This window comes from Aphelocoma coerulescens, chromosome 2 (assembly GCF_041296385.1).
Source record: "Aphelocoma coerulescens isolate FSJ_1873_10779 chromosome 2, UR_Acoe_1.0, whole genome shotgun sequence".
NCBI classification, from domain to species: Eukaryota; Metazoa; Chordata; class Aves; order Passeriformes; family Corvidae; genus Aphelocoma; species Aphelocoma coerulescens.
In genome coordinates, this window is record NC_091015.1 from 50,987,456 (window position 1) to 51,002,266 (window position 14,811).

General features: G+C 36.5%; 1 protein-coding gene across 4 annotated transcripts in view; it reads right to left on the bottom strand.

Annotated features, from left to right (window-relative positions):
• Positions 1–14,811, bottom strand: part of TOPAZ1 (testis and ovary specific TOPAZ 1) — a 339,264-nt gene that overhangs the window by 19,846 nt on the left and 304,607 nt on the right. For all 4 annotated transcript variants that reach the window (XM_069007402.1, XM_069007399.1, XM_069007398.1 and 1 more), the window contains 6 exons: positions 13,546–13,607; positions 11,032–11,162; positions 8,967–9,028; positions 5,700–5,806; positions 3,396–3,481; positions 2,538–2,675 (listed from right to left, as the gene is read on the bottom strand). In XM_069007402.1, the coding sequence (XP_068863503.1) occupies positions 2,538–2,675; positions 3,396–3,481; positions 5,700–5,806; positions 8,967–9,028; positions 11,032–11,162; positions 13,546–13,607 (586 nt within the window). The remainder of the gene's footprint in view (positions 1–2,537; positions 2,676–3,395; positions 3,482–5,699; positions 5,807–8,966; positions 9,029–11,031; positions 11,163–13,545; positions 13,608–14,811) is intronic.

Here is a 14,811-nt window from a genome sequence, read left to right on the forward strand (position 1 = left end):
TTTAATAAGGGAGAAACTCCCATAGTGCAGCCTTTATCTCAGTGAGATCAAAAGCAGGATCGTTCTTACACGAAGTTTCTGTAAGCTGTGGAAGCTTTGAGATGCACACTCTCCATTCAATGTGGCTGAAACTGACCAAAAGGTTCAAAGGTCGTTTTGTGGCGGACAGAGACAGTAACAAAAGGCAGTGCAGAATCTCATTTCTTTAGGAAGCCACCTTAAAAAAACAAAACCAAAGTCCACCACAACAGAAGCATATACTCAAGGTCCCAAAGTTTAAGACAACACTAATGAAGGCAGAAATCATCCTATTTTATATCCATTTTGTTTCCAGTTAAGAGGTTCATAAGATTAAGAAATAGGAGAATATGAAGCCACAAAAAATAAAAATTTCTTTAATGGATAGGAGTCCAAAAAAATTAATGAGTAAGGTGCACAAAGCTAAAATAAAATCACAAAGAGAAATACAGCTTGCATAAAGACATGTTTTCAAATGACTTATTTAACCATGAAATGATTGTCTGTGCTACACTCTTGAAGTGTCATTTGAACAAAACAATTTCCTGTATTAAGCTCACTGCCTCTTGCCCTTTCACTGGGGACCACTGAGAAGAGACCAGCTTCATCTCCTTTACCCTCCCTCCATCACTGATTCATATTGTTAATATCCACCCTCCCTTTACTTTGGCAAGTATTTAAAAGAGTCTTAACAGTTTTGTTTACCTAATACAAAACAGATTTCACTGAAAATGAAAGGCATCTTCTAAAAAAAGGCCAAAAAATTGGTAACTTGTATAACTTGCTGAGCTCAAGAGTATGCTCATTTTCAAAACATATGATGTTTTTATGAATTCAAGCACTACTGTGTTGTGTGATCAACCACAACTTTAAAGTGTTATATACTAGGAAGTTATGCCTTAAAGCATCAACCAGTTACTTAAAGAAAAAGAAAAAATATACATTATGTGGAAAGGTATTTCTCTTCAAAAACTCTGGTAACTATTATCACTGAAAACACAGCTCTAAGCAAGTGGACTATCAGTCTGCGTAACAGTTCCTGAAGAGATTTATTCCTCCTGTACAAGATTAAATGCCTTTGTCACTTCTTTACCTGTTTTTCATTTATGTACTTTGGTGCCACCATGAGGTACTTGGCCTATTATCATTTTTAAATTGACAGGTCTAAAAACATAAATACATACACAAACAAACAAAACCCAGGTATACTTTCAGACTACCAAGAAACTTTGGCTAGGGTTGGTGGGCAGAACTGTTAAAAGTGTGCTGGAGTGCTGCGCCACAAGTAAAATCAAATGGAATGGGTTTTTAATAGTTTTAGGCAAATAATTCTTTCATGTGCCTGTAACATAATGAAGCACTACAAACCACAATAACTTAGATAAGCCAGCTGAAAATTGCAAATATTCACTACAGCCTGCCAAAGATATATCACACTTGAGAAAAAAGGAAAGATGTTCCATACAGAACTAGTCTCAAATTATCTTAGTATTTTTAAGATGTCATACAAATTTTCAAAGGGGTTAGAAAGCATTAGAAAAGAAAAGCAGCTTTTTTCTTGAGATATATAAAGGAAAAGAGAAAACATTAAGAACAATAAAACCAAATCACACTGATGTATTTTTAAAATTCTGACACAGTATATCTAAGATATCAGGAAGACAGATAAGCTCCTTTAGATGTTAATATTTTTTTAGCAATTATGTCTAACAGGTTAACTGCAAGTTATTTTCTGTATTTCAATTCTGAAATGTTTTACCTACTGACATTAGTGATAAAATTGCACTCATACCAATAAGATGGTAGGTAAGATATAAGTCTTGTAAGACCTTGTGAGGACAAGTTTAGGCATTTGTTATTGGTTACTTGTTTCGATGTTTTTGTTTGCTTCCAGTTAACTTACAAAACTTTCATACAGCCAATTTCAAAATCTTACTACATAATGTCAGCACAATTAGCTTGCCTTGCACAGTTCCTGGAAGCATTAAAATCATACTGTCTCTGTTAAATGGTTTGAAAACACATTTAATTTGCCTATCACTGGAAAACTATTTTTGCTTGCAAATATTATGAGAATTGTTGCTCCATTTAAGGAGATTATAGCATTTTAGAACAACTATGCTCGTGTTGCACAAAACATGCAGGAAGTAATATACCATAGATGGCTTTTGGCTTTAACAATGCATAAAAAGCCTTTGCAAAGGTTTGCTTGAAGTCCCTGATGCTCAGGATAGAAATGTCTCAGAATCTGCCCATTCTGCTACTCTGTATTTGTACAGCCTAATTCTTGCTCTTTTGTTGATGCATGTTCTCTTAAAATATCTACTAGTTCAAAATTATACCATGTTTAAAAAAAACTTCAGAAGACCTTGAGAGGAAGAATTTCTGAACAATTTTTTCATCCATCAACCCCTGAAATTTGCTCCCTTTCCACATATAAATGAACAAAGGAAATGATATTTTGCTTTAAAAAGTGTTCACACTTACAATTTTTTCCTTACTTCAATAAATTTTTTTACCTTTTCTTCCCCTTGTCCAGGAACATGACAGAACCAACACTTTGCTCTTTCACACCCACGTGAAGTCATGAAATAATATCTGCAGTATTTACGGGGCAAGTTAAGTGCATCAAGGATCTGCTGGACTGAATGAGAAGCCTGGAATAAAATAAAATTAAAACAGGCAGAAGAAGCCACCTAGTATTTACTGAAAGCAAACATGTTCTTTGTTTTTTAGAATGTCAAAATATCTACAAATTATAAACAAAAGCAGCAGATGTGATCTATAATTAAGCCTCTGAAACAACCCTCATCTCTATACTGTACTTACAGCTTTTCAAAGGACACAAAGATCAATCCCTTGTCATGTCACATTAGTGTCTAACACAACAAAAGGCTGTCTTGAAGACCACGAACAGGGATAATGCAAGAACTGCTAAATGAGATGGACAATGAGTAAAGAGGAAGGAGAAAGGTGACAAGATCCTGCAAGGCTCTGAGTAACCATCTGAGAATTCTGGGGCATTAATTTCCTTTACCCTTTTTCAGTGCCCAGCATCATGGATAAAAGCAGGCTGTCCTAAGCATGTGAAACCTTGTCTGTTTTTCAGTTCTACAAAAACCAATAAAGCAAAAAGCATTATTTGATTTTGCTTAAGCTAACAACAGAAATCAAGAAAACTCCACTATGAATAGCTGTCCCTTCATCACTGATTTTGTTCTCAGAAACGGTATTTACTCAGTGATAACATCTTTAAAGGTATAAAAACATAAACATATACAGATTCATAATTTCTGACTTGATATATGGGGAACTGTCTGAATAGCCATACGAAATTTAGTGCCAAAGGATCAGAAATCAAAGATTTAACAACTCACAATTGCATTTTTCTCTGTCTTCCATGGCTCAAAATCTCCACAATTCTTCAATGGCAGTAAAGTACTTCTTCCTGAATATTTGTAACCTAAAAATTGGGATGAGGGCAGCAAGTCACATAATAAAAACGAATCATACTGAAACCACTCTCATTTATCTTATTTTCCTTTATATTTATAGTTCCTTCAAGTCACAGCAACTATTAATGAAAATTTGATTAATGCAGTCTAAAGCCAGTAATTTAAATTACAGTTTTCTTAATTATCCTGAAAGTGAGACTTTACACAAACTTCAAGAGTAAGCACATTTAAATTAAAAATTCACTATTTTATCCAAGGTTCCTACCCTAACTTACAGAGATAAGAAAAGGAATAAAAATATCTAGAAGGTTTAATTTCAAAAGGAAAAAAACCTACCCACTTTATCAGTAATCTTTGCATTCCAACATCACTAGCCCTAAATTTAAGCTATTTTTTCAGAACTGATAGAAAAACTTTCATACTCATATGTTTTAAGCAGTGCAGTAGTGAGCTTTAGCCCAATGTAAGTTACTGGTTTCTTAACCATGAAACTTGGTTTTAGAACTTTAATTATTACTGATTACAGTTTTCTTTCTTTGAAAAATGAATAATGTTAATGGAAGATAAAAGTTCAAATTTTCAGCTCCGTATCTAAAGACAAATGAGAGCCTTTGAATGCCCTGCTTTCTAGGATTCCCATTTGGCTCCTTCAAAGAGCTGAGTGTTCAAAAGACAGGGTGTTTAGCCCTTTCTGATAAACTATAGCTACTAAAGGGCATCCAGTAACAAATGTTCTGCTAGAGACTGGCACTAGGTACTCGGTTCCTAATTTGCAAGTCTTTCTAAACAGATAGGGCCATTACAGGATAGGGAGGAACAGCATAATGTAGAACAATGAATATTTAATGTCAGGTACTGTCACATCGTAAAACCTTGGGAAGTGATGGTGGGCCATTGATCAATTCAGGATCGGATACACTTAGTGACAAGAAAAAGACTGAGAAAACAGCCAACCACTACCTATGGAAAAATGCCATTGGGAATTTGATCTTTCCTCCAGATTCTTCCCATCCCCAAGCACAGTTTTTGACCAGGTCCTTTCAAGTGTTTGTACTCTTCCTGCAGACTGTAGATCAGACTTGTGGGGAAGCAGGCACTAAAGTGAAATAGCCAATCCTGCCTGTACAGGTCTGGGAATAAAAGGCTGTTCTTCCCTGTCCTAGCACAGAAACTCTTGCTTTGGCAACTTTGAAATGATTTTAAGAAGGAAGACTCAGAAGAACTCTTCAGAAGGCCAAAGACATGAGCAGGTCAAACAACTCAAGTCTGAAGACATATTCAAAGTTGCTTTTTATAGCATCCGTGTTTCTTGTACTACCTCAAAATACTGTTAAATGACATGATAAAATTGTTCTACAAGCTCAGACTGACAGTGTAACTTGAAACTAAACAAGAACCCCATCACTGATCTTAATTCAAGAAATCCATGTTTATACACATCCATATTAATCAATAATTCTAAAAACATTGATTCTAAAAATTGATTTCCAATGCAGCTGTTGCAAAGAAACAGAATCTATAGCAGTATCTATCCGTAAGTAATCAATTCCTGTTTTATCTCTATCTTGTATGCCAAATAAACCATGCATTTATGTAAGGCTAAATGTCAGATTTGTTATGTGCAGTGGCTACAGTTCCATTATGATTTCTCTGGTGGCAAAGATACTAAGGAGGTATCTGTCCCAGGTGTAAAATATACTGGGTGAATATGAAGTGCTATTTATTAAATCCACGTTAATTTCCTTGATCCAGTCTAGTGAATGCCTCAAAAACAATTGCATTGGCATAAACAACAAAGTTCTGACCTTCAGTAACGTAGGCAAACCATTTAGCAATTTTTATTAAGAACAACCAACCAACCAAATCTGCAGTCACATTCTCTGACCACAAATAAAGGAAAACAAGTTACTTGCTAATAAGGCACCTCAAACACAATGTGTCAGACTACTAAGAATGCAGGCCCTGCTGTGCCACTAAAGTATCTGAGAAGCATAAATATTAAGATAGAATTATTTCTATCTGATCCTACCAAATAGAATTCTGCTAAAACCCCAACCCAAAACCCCTCACTAACCTATCACATGAGAGCTTTCAGTTTTGCTTTTATATATGCAAAGTAAAATTCCAGCCAACAGCCTCAGGAACTGAAAACAGTCCTTAAGATTTCATAGGTAAATAAAGCACAAAAAAAAATTCTGAAGGGTTCACCGACACAGCATACAATACCATTTGTCCAGGATTTCATCTCTGTAGCTTCACTGAAGAGATTTATTTTTCGGTCATTCAATGACAATCCTGATAACAATTCGCAGTTCCCTTTGTATTTACAGTCACTGTTGAGTATTAAAAACCAAAAATTTGTTACAATTAATTTGTTTAACCAAATTAAACAGGTGTTTCTTTCATGTACTGCATGCCTAAAAAGAGGGATTAAGTGTATAAAAGATACGAATTTCTTCAACAATTTACTCAACACTTCAAAACCTGTGGTAAATTAAACAGCTAGCAGTCCCAACAGTTTTACTTTCATTACTCTCATTTGCCTGGTCCAATCTGATTATGATTTTAGCTGAGATTATTCTGCCCTAAGGCGTAACTATATGAAATTCAATAAATAAGTAGAAAAGGCACCTGCGAACCACTCCTCCTCCCTCCCCATGCTGACAAGAAGACTGAGATGATTTCTGTCACCTCTGAAGAAGCATCTAATTTACAGTAGTCTTGTTATGTAGTATCTGCCAAAGGAGGAAGCCCCAAGGCTTTTCAAATTACATTTGAAGAGTCAACTGTTTTCTTTCCTAAAAACTGACTACGGGACAGAAGATTTAGGTGATTTCAAGGGGAACTCCAATTAAAGACTGTTCTGCTTTTATTCCCAAATATGTACATTCCAGAGAATTAAACTACTAAAATGTGACGTTTTCAAAAAGAAGCTAAAAATATTGCTAGCAAAATACTTAGTCATCTCCTTCATATTTGGAAACAAAGCCACAGGTAAAAAAATCGTCCCCTTTCATGAGATCTCCCTCCCCTTCCCCCTTTCAATTAAGAATCCTGCTTCAGTACAAAGGACATTTCAACCTGCTTACTCCTCTGCAGACAGAAACAGAGTTGCTATCTCCTATGAGGGATTCAAGATACTTAATACTTCTCATAGCCAGGATAATTCAAACAGTTGCTGAACTTCAGGATGTTTTCAATGCAATTTGAAATAAAAATGCTACAGTAGAGAGGACGAAATTCCATCTAACAAACCCAAATTTTTCAAGATCTTTATTCCCATCAGTGCATTGGGTTGGTTTCCAGAGAGAACAAAAAATCTGCAGTTTCAGTTACTCAGAAATTTCAAGTTACCATGTAAAATTTTCTTAGGCTTCCTCAGGATGCCAGGCTCAGATCTAACACAACAGGATTTTCATAGCAGTTTACCTTCAGAGCTCTTTAATCTAGACATGAAACTACACACAAATTTTCCAGGAACTGTAACCTATATAGCTCTACAAGCATTATTTTTAGTAACAGCATCACTAGAAGTGGAGTTTGCTAAATAAGAACAGCAACTATGTTTTCTTCTAGATAAAACTTTGCAATGTAACATTTTTGAGTAAAACTAGAGAAAATAGTTCAACTCCAAATGAAGGCTTCTTCTCTAACCACACAGAGTACTGCTTTGCACAAACCTATTTTATTCAGCACAATCTACTTATTCTACAGTATAAAGAACTATTTATGCTACTAAGGTAAATTTAAATGGGTATTTTATAGCAGGAGGAGCTTGGAGCTCTCTAGTGGATTAACAAAAAGATGCAGTATTCTCCACCAACAGACTTTTGGCACATTCAAATCTGTTGCAGAATGTGAGTGGTGTTGGAAAAAAAGCAGTACTCTCTTCTATGTCAGCTAAGGTTTATTGGTTATTTTGAAGATTACTGTGTCCTAGTTCCAGCCAGGACAGGGTTAATTTTTGCAGTAGCTAATTGCTGATTACTGCTCCTAAACCACAACACTCTAAAATACATTATTTCTCTTCTAATTACTTAAGATTCCGTCTTAAGTACACCTTCCCCACAAAAACTAATTCTCTGCCACTTCTGGATTGCTGATGAATGAAAATTTCTCAGTCTGACACTAATTCAGGATCGGACAATCATGCACCATTTGAAGTTCAACAAGGGAAGGGGATGGATTCTGCACCTGGAATGGGGCAACCCTGCATGTACAAACAGACTAGGGAACAAGAAGGTGGAGAGCAGCACTGCAGAAAGGGACCTGGGGGTCCTGGTCATTGACAAGTTGAACATGAGTCAGCAGTGACCTGGCAGCCAGAAGGGTCAACCCTGTCCTGGGGGGCATCAGGCACAGCTTCGCCAGCCAGGCAAGGGACGGGATTGTCCCACTCTGCTCTGCACTGGGGCGGCCCCACCTCGAGTGCTGGGGGCAGTTTTAGGAGCCACAATGTAAAAAGGTTATTAAACTGTTAAAGAGTGTCCAGAGCAGGGCAACAAAAATGGTTAAGGGCCTTGAGGGGAAACCATGAGGAGTGGCTGGGGTCACTCGGTCTGCTCAGCCTGGAGAAGGGGAGATTGAGGGGAGACCTCACTGCAGTTACAACTTCCTTGTCAGCGGAAGAGGAAGGGCAGGCACTGATCTCTTCTCTCTGGTGACCAGTGACAGGACCCAAGAGAATGGCCTGAAGTTGTGTGCAGGGAGGTTTAGGTTGGATATTAGAAAAAGGTTCTTCACCCAGAGGGTGGTCAGGCACTGAACAGACTCCCCAGGGAAGTGGTCACAGCACCAAGCCTGAGAGAATTCAAGAAGCATTTGGACAGTACTCTTGGGCACAGACTGATGTGCTGGGCCAGGAGTAGGACTTGATGATCCTTACGGATCCCTTCCAACTCAGCTTATTCAGTGATTCTGTGATTCTGTAAATCAGACTAATAAACAATGTGTACAATAAACACTGCAAACACAGCTTGAAGCCAGAAGAACAGTAAAGCATGTCCATAACTCCATGTGACATGTTTTTAAGCACCTTTTTTCTACTGCTGTACAAATATTTGTCAGCCTGAATCGGAATGAGATCTTTCAATTCTTTCATAAGCAGAAAAGAAAAATAAAAGCTTCATGATTTATTTATTACTATTTTTTGGTTTTGTTAAGTTCTGGTAAGCACTATTGTGGCAAGAAACGCATTTTATGCTACATTAACACTGAGATGCAAAAGTGAGACACTGTAATGAAGTGAATATATTTTGTCACCAGTCAGAAAAAAAAAATAAGCCCTATTGTCCTGTCAGGCTATGACTATACTTGTTCTGTACTTTGTAGAGTGAAATGATATTATTTCACATATTTATTTTCTTTGTCACATAGTTACAGTAACATAGAAAATTGAATTAAATACTGATGATATTTAGGTAACAACATCACATTTCATTTGTATAATAATTGGGAACACCACAGGTTACATGAAGGACACACTATATGTACCTTTTTTCAGCTTCACTCTTATTTTCTTCTTCAACATCAGGCACTCCATCTGCAAGCCTGAACTGTGAAGATATTGAAAAGTTATCTTCAGGTACAGCAAAGCACTACTAAGCCTGTTATGCTTTACTCTCCAGACTTAAAACTGTTAGTGAACACTGCAAGGTGTGATAAGACAGTCTTAACTGTAGGAACTGTAATTTGGTGTGTAGGGTTACTCTTAAAACATCTTTGTTAACGGATGCACTGCCCTTATACTCCGTGTTCTTGAAAATAGTGATTGTTAATTGGAAAAAAAGGTGATGTGACTGCCTTCACTTTTCTTTGCTCCCGTGATAATTTCAGCAATTTTTAGGCCCACTGCCCAATTTTAACTGTGCCTGACAGATGTGTGGAAAACCACAAGTCATTTCATCAAGTTTAATGAAATTTAAAACTGAACCGAGAAGGAATTTAAGCCTTTTGCTCAGCTGTACACCATCATGGATAGTTAAAAAATCCCCAACGATATGGAGAAAAAAGACAGCATGAAACATATTTGGAGGAGAGAATGTGAAAAGACTAATACAGAATGTAGTAATAAAATCCTGGCTTTGTTTCATCCATTATTCATGAAGTAACTTAGGACTTAATATTCTATCACAAGTTTAAGATAGCCAAAGAATGAGAGATGCATATACTCTCATCAGATTTCCAAACTTTATTTTACCAGGTCCCGAATATTTTTAGCCTTTTCTCCATGGCCAGTTTTTGCCCTTCTCACAGGATTATTACCCCGAAAAACCAGTAAAAAAGAAAAATCTGAAAATCTCCCCAAATGGCAGAGTACCTGCAATAAGTGTTCTGCCATTGCATTCCCCCTGCAGGTGTGCAGGTATTTTCTACCCACATACAGAACAGGTTTAGGTAGGGCTTAGGTAGGGTATGCATTTTGTGGTTTAAGTTTGGGTTGAGTGAGGTCATTTGTACATATTTTCTGCTGTCCAACACAGCACAGAAAAGCAAGCACTAGCACACTGATTTTACGAAGCAACAAGACTATGAAACAACCTAAGTGGGACTGACTGACCTGGCAATATTGCAACAAGCACCCCACCATCAGCAAACTGTACTATTTGACAGACCCTTTTTGTCTCTCTAAAAGGTCAGGAAACAAAGCACTGTTAACTTTGTGAATTGCATGTTAGCAGCCTCAATTCCATTTGCTAAAGGAAATGTTTCTCTTCTTTTAAATGATTTTGAAAGGGAAACTGATTCTCTGCTGTTCGATTAACTTCTCAATCACTTACCAATTTTTAACCATGTGAATTTTACATTTTAACTTATCCAGTTAAAACCACTAGCCACTCCTGAAGTAGGAAAACAGTAAATGCTATCAGCAACTATGTATGAATGGCAAAGAGATGTAAATTCCAATTCCTTATCAAAAAGGCAAATAGTGTAAAACTTCAGCAAATCTTAAAAGAGCTAGACTTATTATCTAGAGGAGGGAGGACAGAGAAAGTAGAAAGGTCAGATAAAGTTAGTGAGCATGAAAATGGTTCCCTCTGAACAGCTAGAAGTCCGTATGTTAACGTAAAGGCCCTTTTGCCCAAGTAATGAAGCACAGAATGATTCTTCTTGGGTGCATGATGGCTGTGCAGCTCCCCAGCTTGCCAACACTGCCCCATCCTGTTACTGTGTGGCGAGAGGCATTTAACAGCAACATTTAAAACTAGGTATGTTATGTAAAAATGTTACATATGCAAAGCAGTACTCATAGGTGTTCATTGGAACAGTAATTTTCATACCATTAGGAATACAGCATTACTGCAACAACTGACATAATAGTATCCTGTTTCATTTCAAATGTGAAGCTTAGTTATTGGTGACAATAAAAAAAAATCAAGTTCTGTTAAGCAAAGATTATATTGTCAATACATATTAATCTATGAAATACTAGTATTCTTTTTATTACAGGAAATTTAAAATTTTGTTGACAAAACAGCATTAGTAATTAAAATTATCCAATTATGTGGATTGTAATTTCCTAAACTATTGAAGGAGAGAAAGTGTAATTTCTCAGTACCTTTTCATCCACATCAAAACTCTTCAAAAGTTCATCTAGTTTGCTCTGTTGCCTATCTTTAAGAAGGTCCTCACTAACATCTCCCGAAGGACTGCTTCCTCTGGAGGAGTTGTGGGTTTTCACATCTGCAGCTGAAAATGTAGAAACACCTTGCTTTATATATTTCATATGCTACAAGACAACAAAGCTTTTATTTCCTAAATATTACAACGGCTTAGAACTAATGACATTTAACAACTCCTAGGACTTCCTAAATGTGAAATTTATATGGAAAAGTATTTCACGCTTAAGGCCAGGACCATTTCAAATAAATATTAGGCTGAATCTGCAATTAAAATTCTATCCAAGCTGTATGCTCTTTAATGGTCCCTGTAGAACAGTACAACAGGTTTATTTATAGAATATTGAATTCAGTATTTTAGAAACAAATTCAGTTAAGCTTTTTTTATTAGAACACAGTCGAAGATATGTGTGATAATTTGCTAAGCAAAAAGACTTTAGTCTTTGTTAGAAAAAGGCATAAGTTAATCATACTGACATGATGCAACCCTGAACTAAATATAGACAGCTCTGAGAAACTCCAAATTCCTGTAATATAGTAAACTCAGTAAGAATTCAGTGTCAGGAAATTTCAGCACCCTTTGCAGATGCCATAGGAAATGAAGAATACACCTGGCTGCAACTTCCTGAAATGGCCGTTTATGTACAACAGAAGAGTTCTTCATAGAAAAGAAAATCACTACTGGATCACACGAATGAATTTCAACTGCACTGTGTTGTCCAGACACAGGAAGAAAGAATCAGATTAGTATTGGAAAGGCTTTTCTCTTACAGTCAGTGGTCTTTCTGTGTGATCACCAAGTACAAGACATATCTGGTTGAAGACAACATACACAAGATTTCCACTTGAAAGGTGAATAGGACTGATGTCATCCAGAACACTTCTACTGTAGTACTTTTCCCCCTTCTTAAATGGTGAAGCCACTAAGGCAAGCAGCCTTGACCTCACTACATAACACACGACACCAAAGCAGTAACACGTATTTCTAAATGAACACATAAATATTAATTAGCAAAACCAGGCACCTTTCTTTTGTTCTATGCAGGTCTTTTTAAAAAGTCATGTCTTAAACGTAAGTTACTGTGTGCATATTCATCTACGATTATGATGTGCTCTTGTTTCTCAGATCTGGGAAGAAGGACTTATTTTTCTTTATTTTAAGCACCACACAAAGAACTAAAGACTTTTAGCCTCAAACTTCACTAGAACATGAAGTAAAACAGCAAAGAAAACGCAGAAGTTAATGAATAGTACAGAATTTGCTGCCAGGTTTGGCTTCAATCACCTTAGCATTGCAGATTCCATGGCAAAGGCCCCTATGTCTCTTTACATGACCAGAGGCCTAACTGTGCACTTCCTCTCTACTTCTCCTCAGGGAACTTGTGTTTATTTCTTGGTATCTGAGCTCTTAAAACCTAATTACCTTTTATTCTGCCTTCTAATCCCTGAAGCTTGAATCTTCTCTTCCCCTAACAGTCACTAGGCACTTCTTTCCAGGAGGCACTATCTGCCCAAACCACTCTTTCTACACGAACATAACACATTAATGTGGAAAACCAACACAAGAGGGACTGTCACAGACACCTTTCAAGCCTGAAGCAAAATCAACACATAATGTCAGATTAATAACAAGCTGACAAACTGATACCAGAAAGGGGAACACCATGAACCTCCAAAACCAGTCTCAGCACTCCATGTGTTGTCCACTAGGTCAGTAACAGGCCTCTATGCAAAGTCAAAATCCTTTTCCTCCAATCTATGTAATAGAAACTTCCACACCAGGTATACCTTGCACAGTAGGTCTGGTATGCAAGCTGTAGAAAACAAAACAAATCACATTCATGTGCTGCCTAGCTGGACTGTTCTGCTTTAAATAGGAAGAAAAACTCCACTAAGTCACAAGTAACCATATCTTACTAGAAAAGGGCATCCTTTGGAAACAAAAGAGTGTCTCAGTGGAATGGGCATAGCATCCACAAAAAACCCCAAGAGGACAACCTGGAAACATACCTGATTACAGAATTCTGTGTGCTGATGAACACAAGAGAACAACCACCTCTAACTGTGAGCTAAACTCCAAAGCACAACTCAGTACCTTACTACGATCTCAACAACTAACAGAATTCTTCACCTAAACTATTGTAGAAATGTAAAAAACCCACAACCAAAACCAAACCAAACACCCCACCCCAACCCACCAGTACTACCAACAGACAAGTACTACAGAGAAGATGTTCCCTGTATGACTCAGACTTGTGCCATTTTGAAAGATAGTGATTTATATGCATGAGGAAACAAACTGCTGTTACAATAAAAAGATAATACAAAACCAGATAAGTTCCTTTTTTTTTTTTTTTTTTGTGGAAAGCAGAAAGTTTTGGTGTTGCCACAAAACATCTTTTTGGTTTCTTTCTTCTTTTAATTACATACCCAAAACTTCCAGAGACCCTTACCTTTTAACACCAAGTTATGGGAATTTTCAGTATCACTTGACACTCCAGATTCTTGCATGCATCTGTTTTGAACAGAAAATGTATTTAAGATTTCCATCTTGCACAAAAGCAAAAATAATCTACTAGTTACAAAAAATCAAAAGTTCTCAGTAATACTTTTAGTCATGAACAGTATCCTTAAATCCAACACACTGTTTTAAGACTCTTTTTAACTTTCTCTTTTGGCTTTCTTATGTTCATCCCTTCAGGTATATGCCTAAACATTTTAAGTAAAACCAAGACATTCCAAACCCCAAAATTTTCAGTAAAAGCTCATTATCTCATCTAATTTTTGCCTAAAATACCGAGAAGGGAAAATTTCTCTGCATAGCAAATCAAGGAAACACTGTGCTAATGAGCCAATTCATCAGTTTCTAAAAAATGTGATTTATAGTAATTTTATATTCAAGATAATTTGCATAACAATGAATCTCAAAGAAAATAACAAAAACAACTGTTCATAGAAAGATATCGATTTCAAAGATAAGTTGGGAAAAAAATATTTTTCCTTAGAATCAGAAGGTACAAATACATATTTAAATGTTACATACAGAATATATAAAACATCATCATCACAGATTTTAGAAGCTTGTACCTGGTGAATAACACCAAGTGTAATGACAGCAAGCTGTCTAGTCAAGGCAACAGAAAATGACAAACAGAAGCATATACGAAAAATGAGTTCTACTGCCCCATTCAGGCTTCAGGCCAGAATGTTTTCCTGATGCCTGGAAGTGACCAGCACTGTTCTATATGTAAAATGCAAGCACCAGAGAAATAACCTGTTGAAGTCCCAACTGTATTTGGTAAAAGTCAACAACAACAAAAAAAATTAGCACGAACTGGCCATGATCTCATATTATCTGGTGATATCACAAATTACCTGATAAAACTGTGTTAAGGTCTATGCCTTATTTCAATATTCTCATATTCCAGTTCATTAATATGTTCCTGACTGCTACCAGCTATGGTTAACCACCATCTAATGATCTTTGCATCAAATTATAGAAAGTAAAAAGCAAAGTAAGAAATTTTGCCGGTTTCTTTAGCAAATCAAGGGGAAATTCTAAGAAAGAATCACCACGCATTTTTATTTGCCTTGGCTAATGGCAAAACAATTCATCAGCAAGTTTTAGTATAACTTGCAAACAAGTTCATTGTTCATCTAGTTAATAATCTGTAATGTTACTCTAAATGTAATCACTAATTAAGGGAGTATTTGTCCTC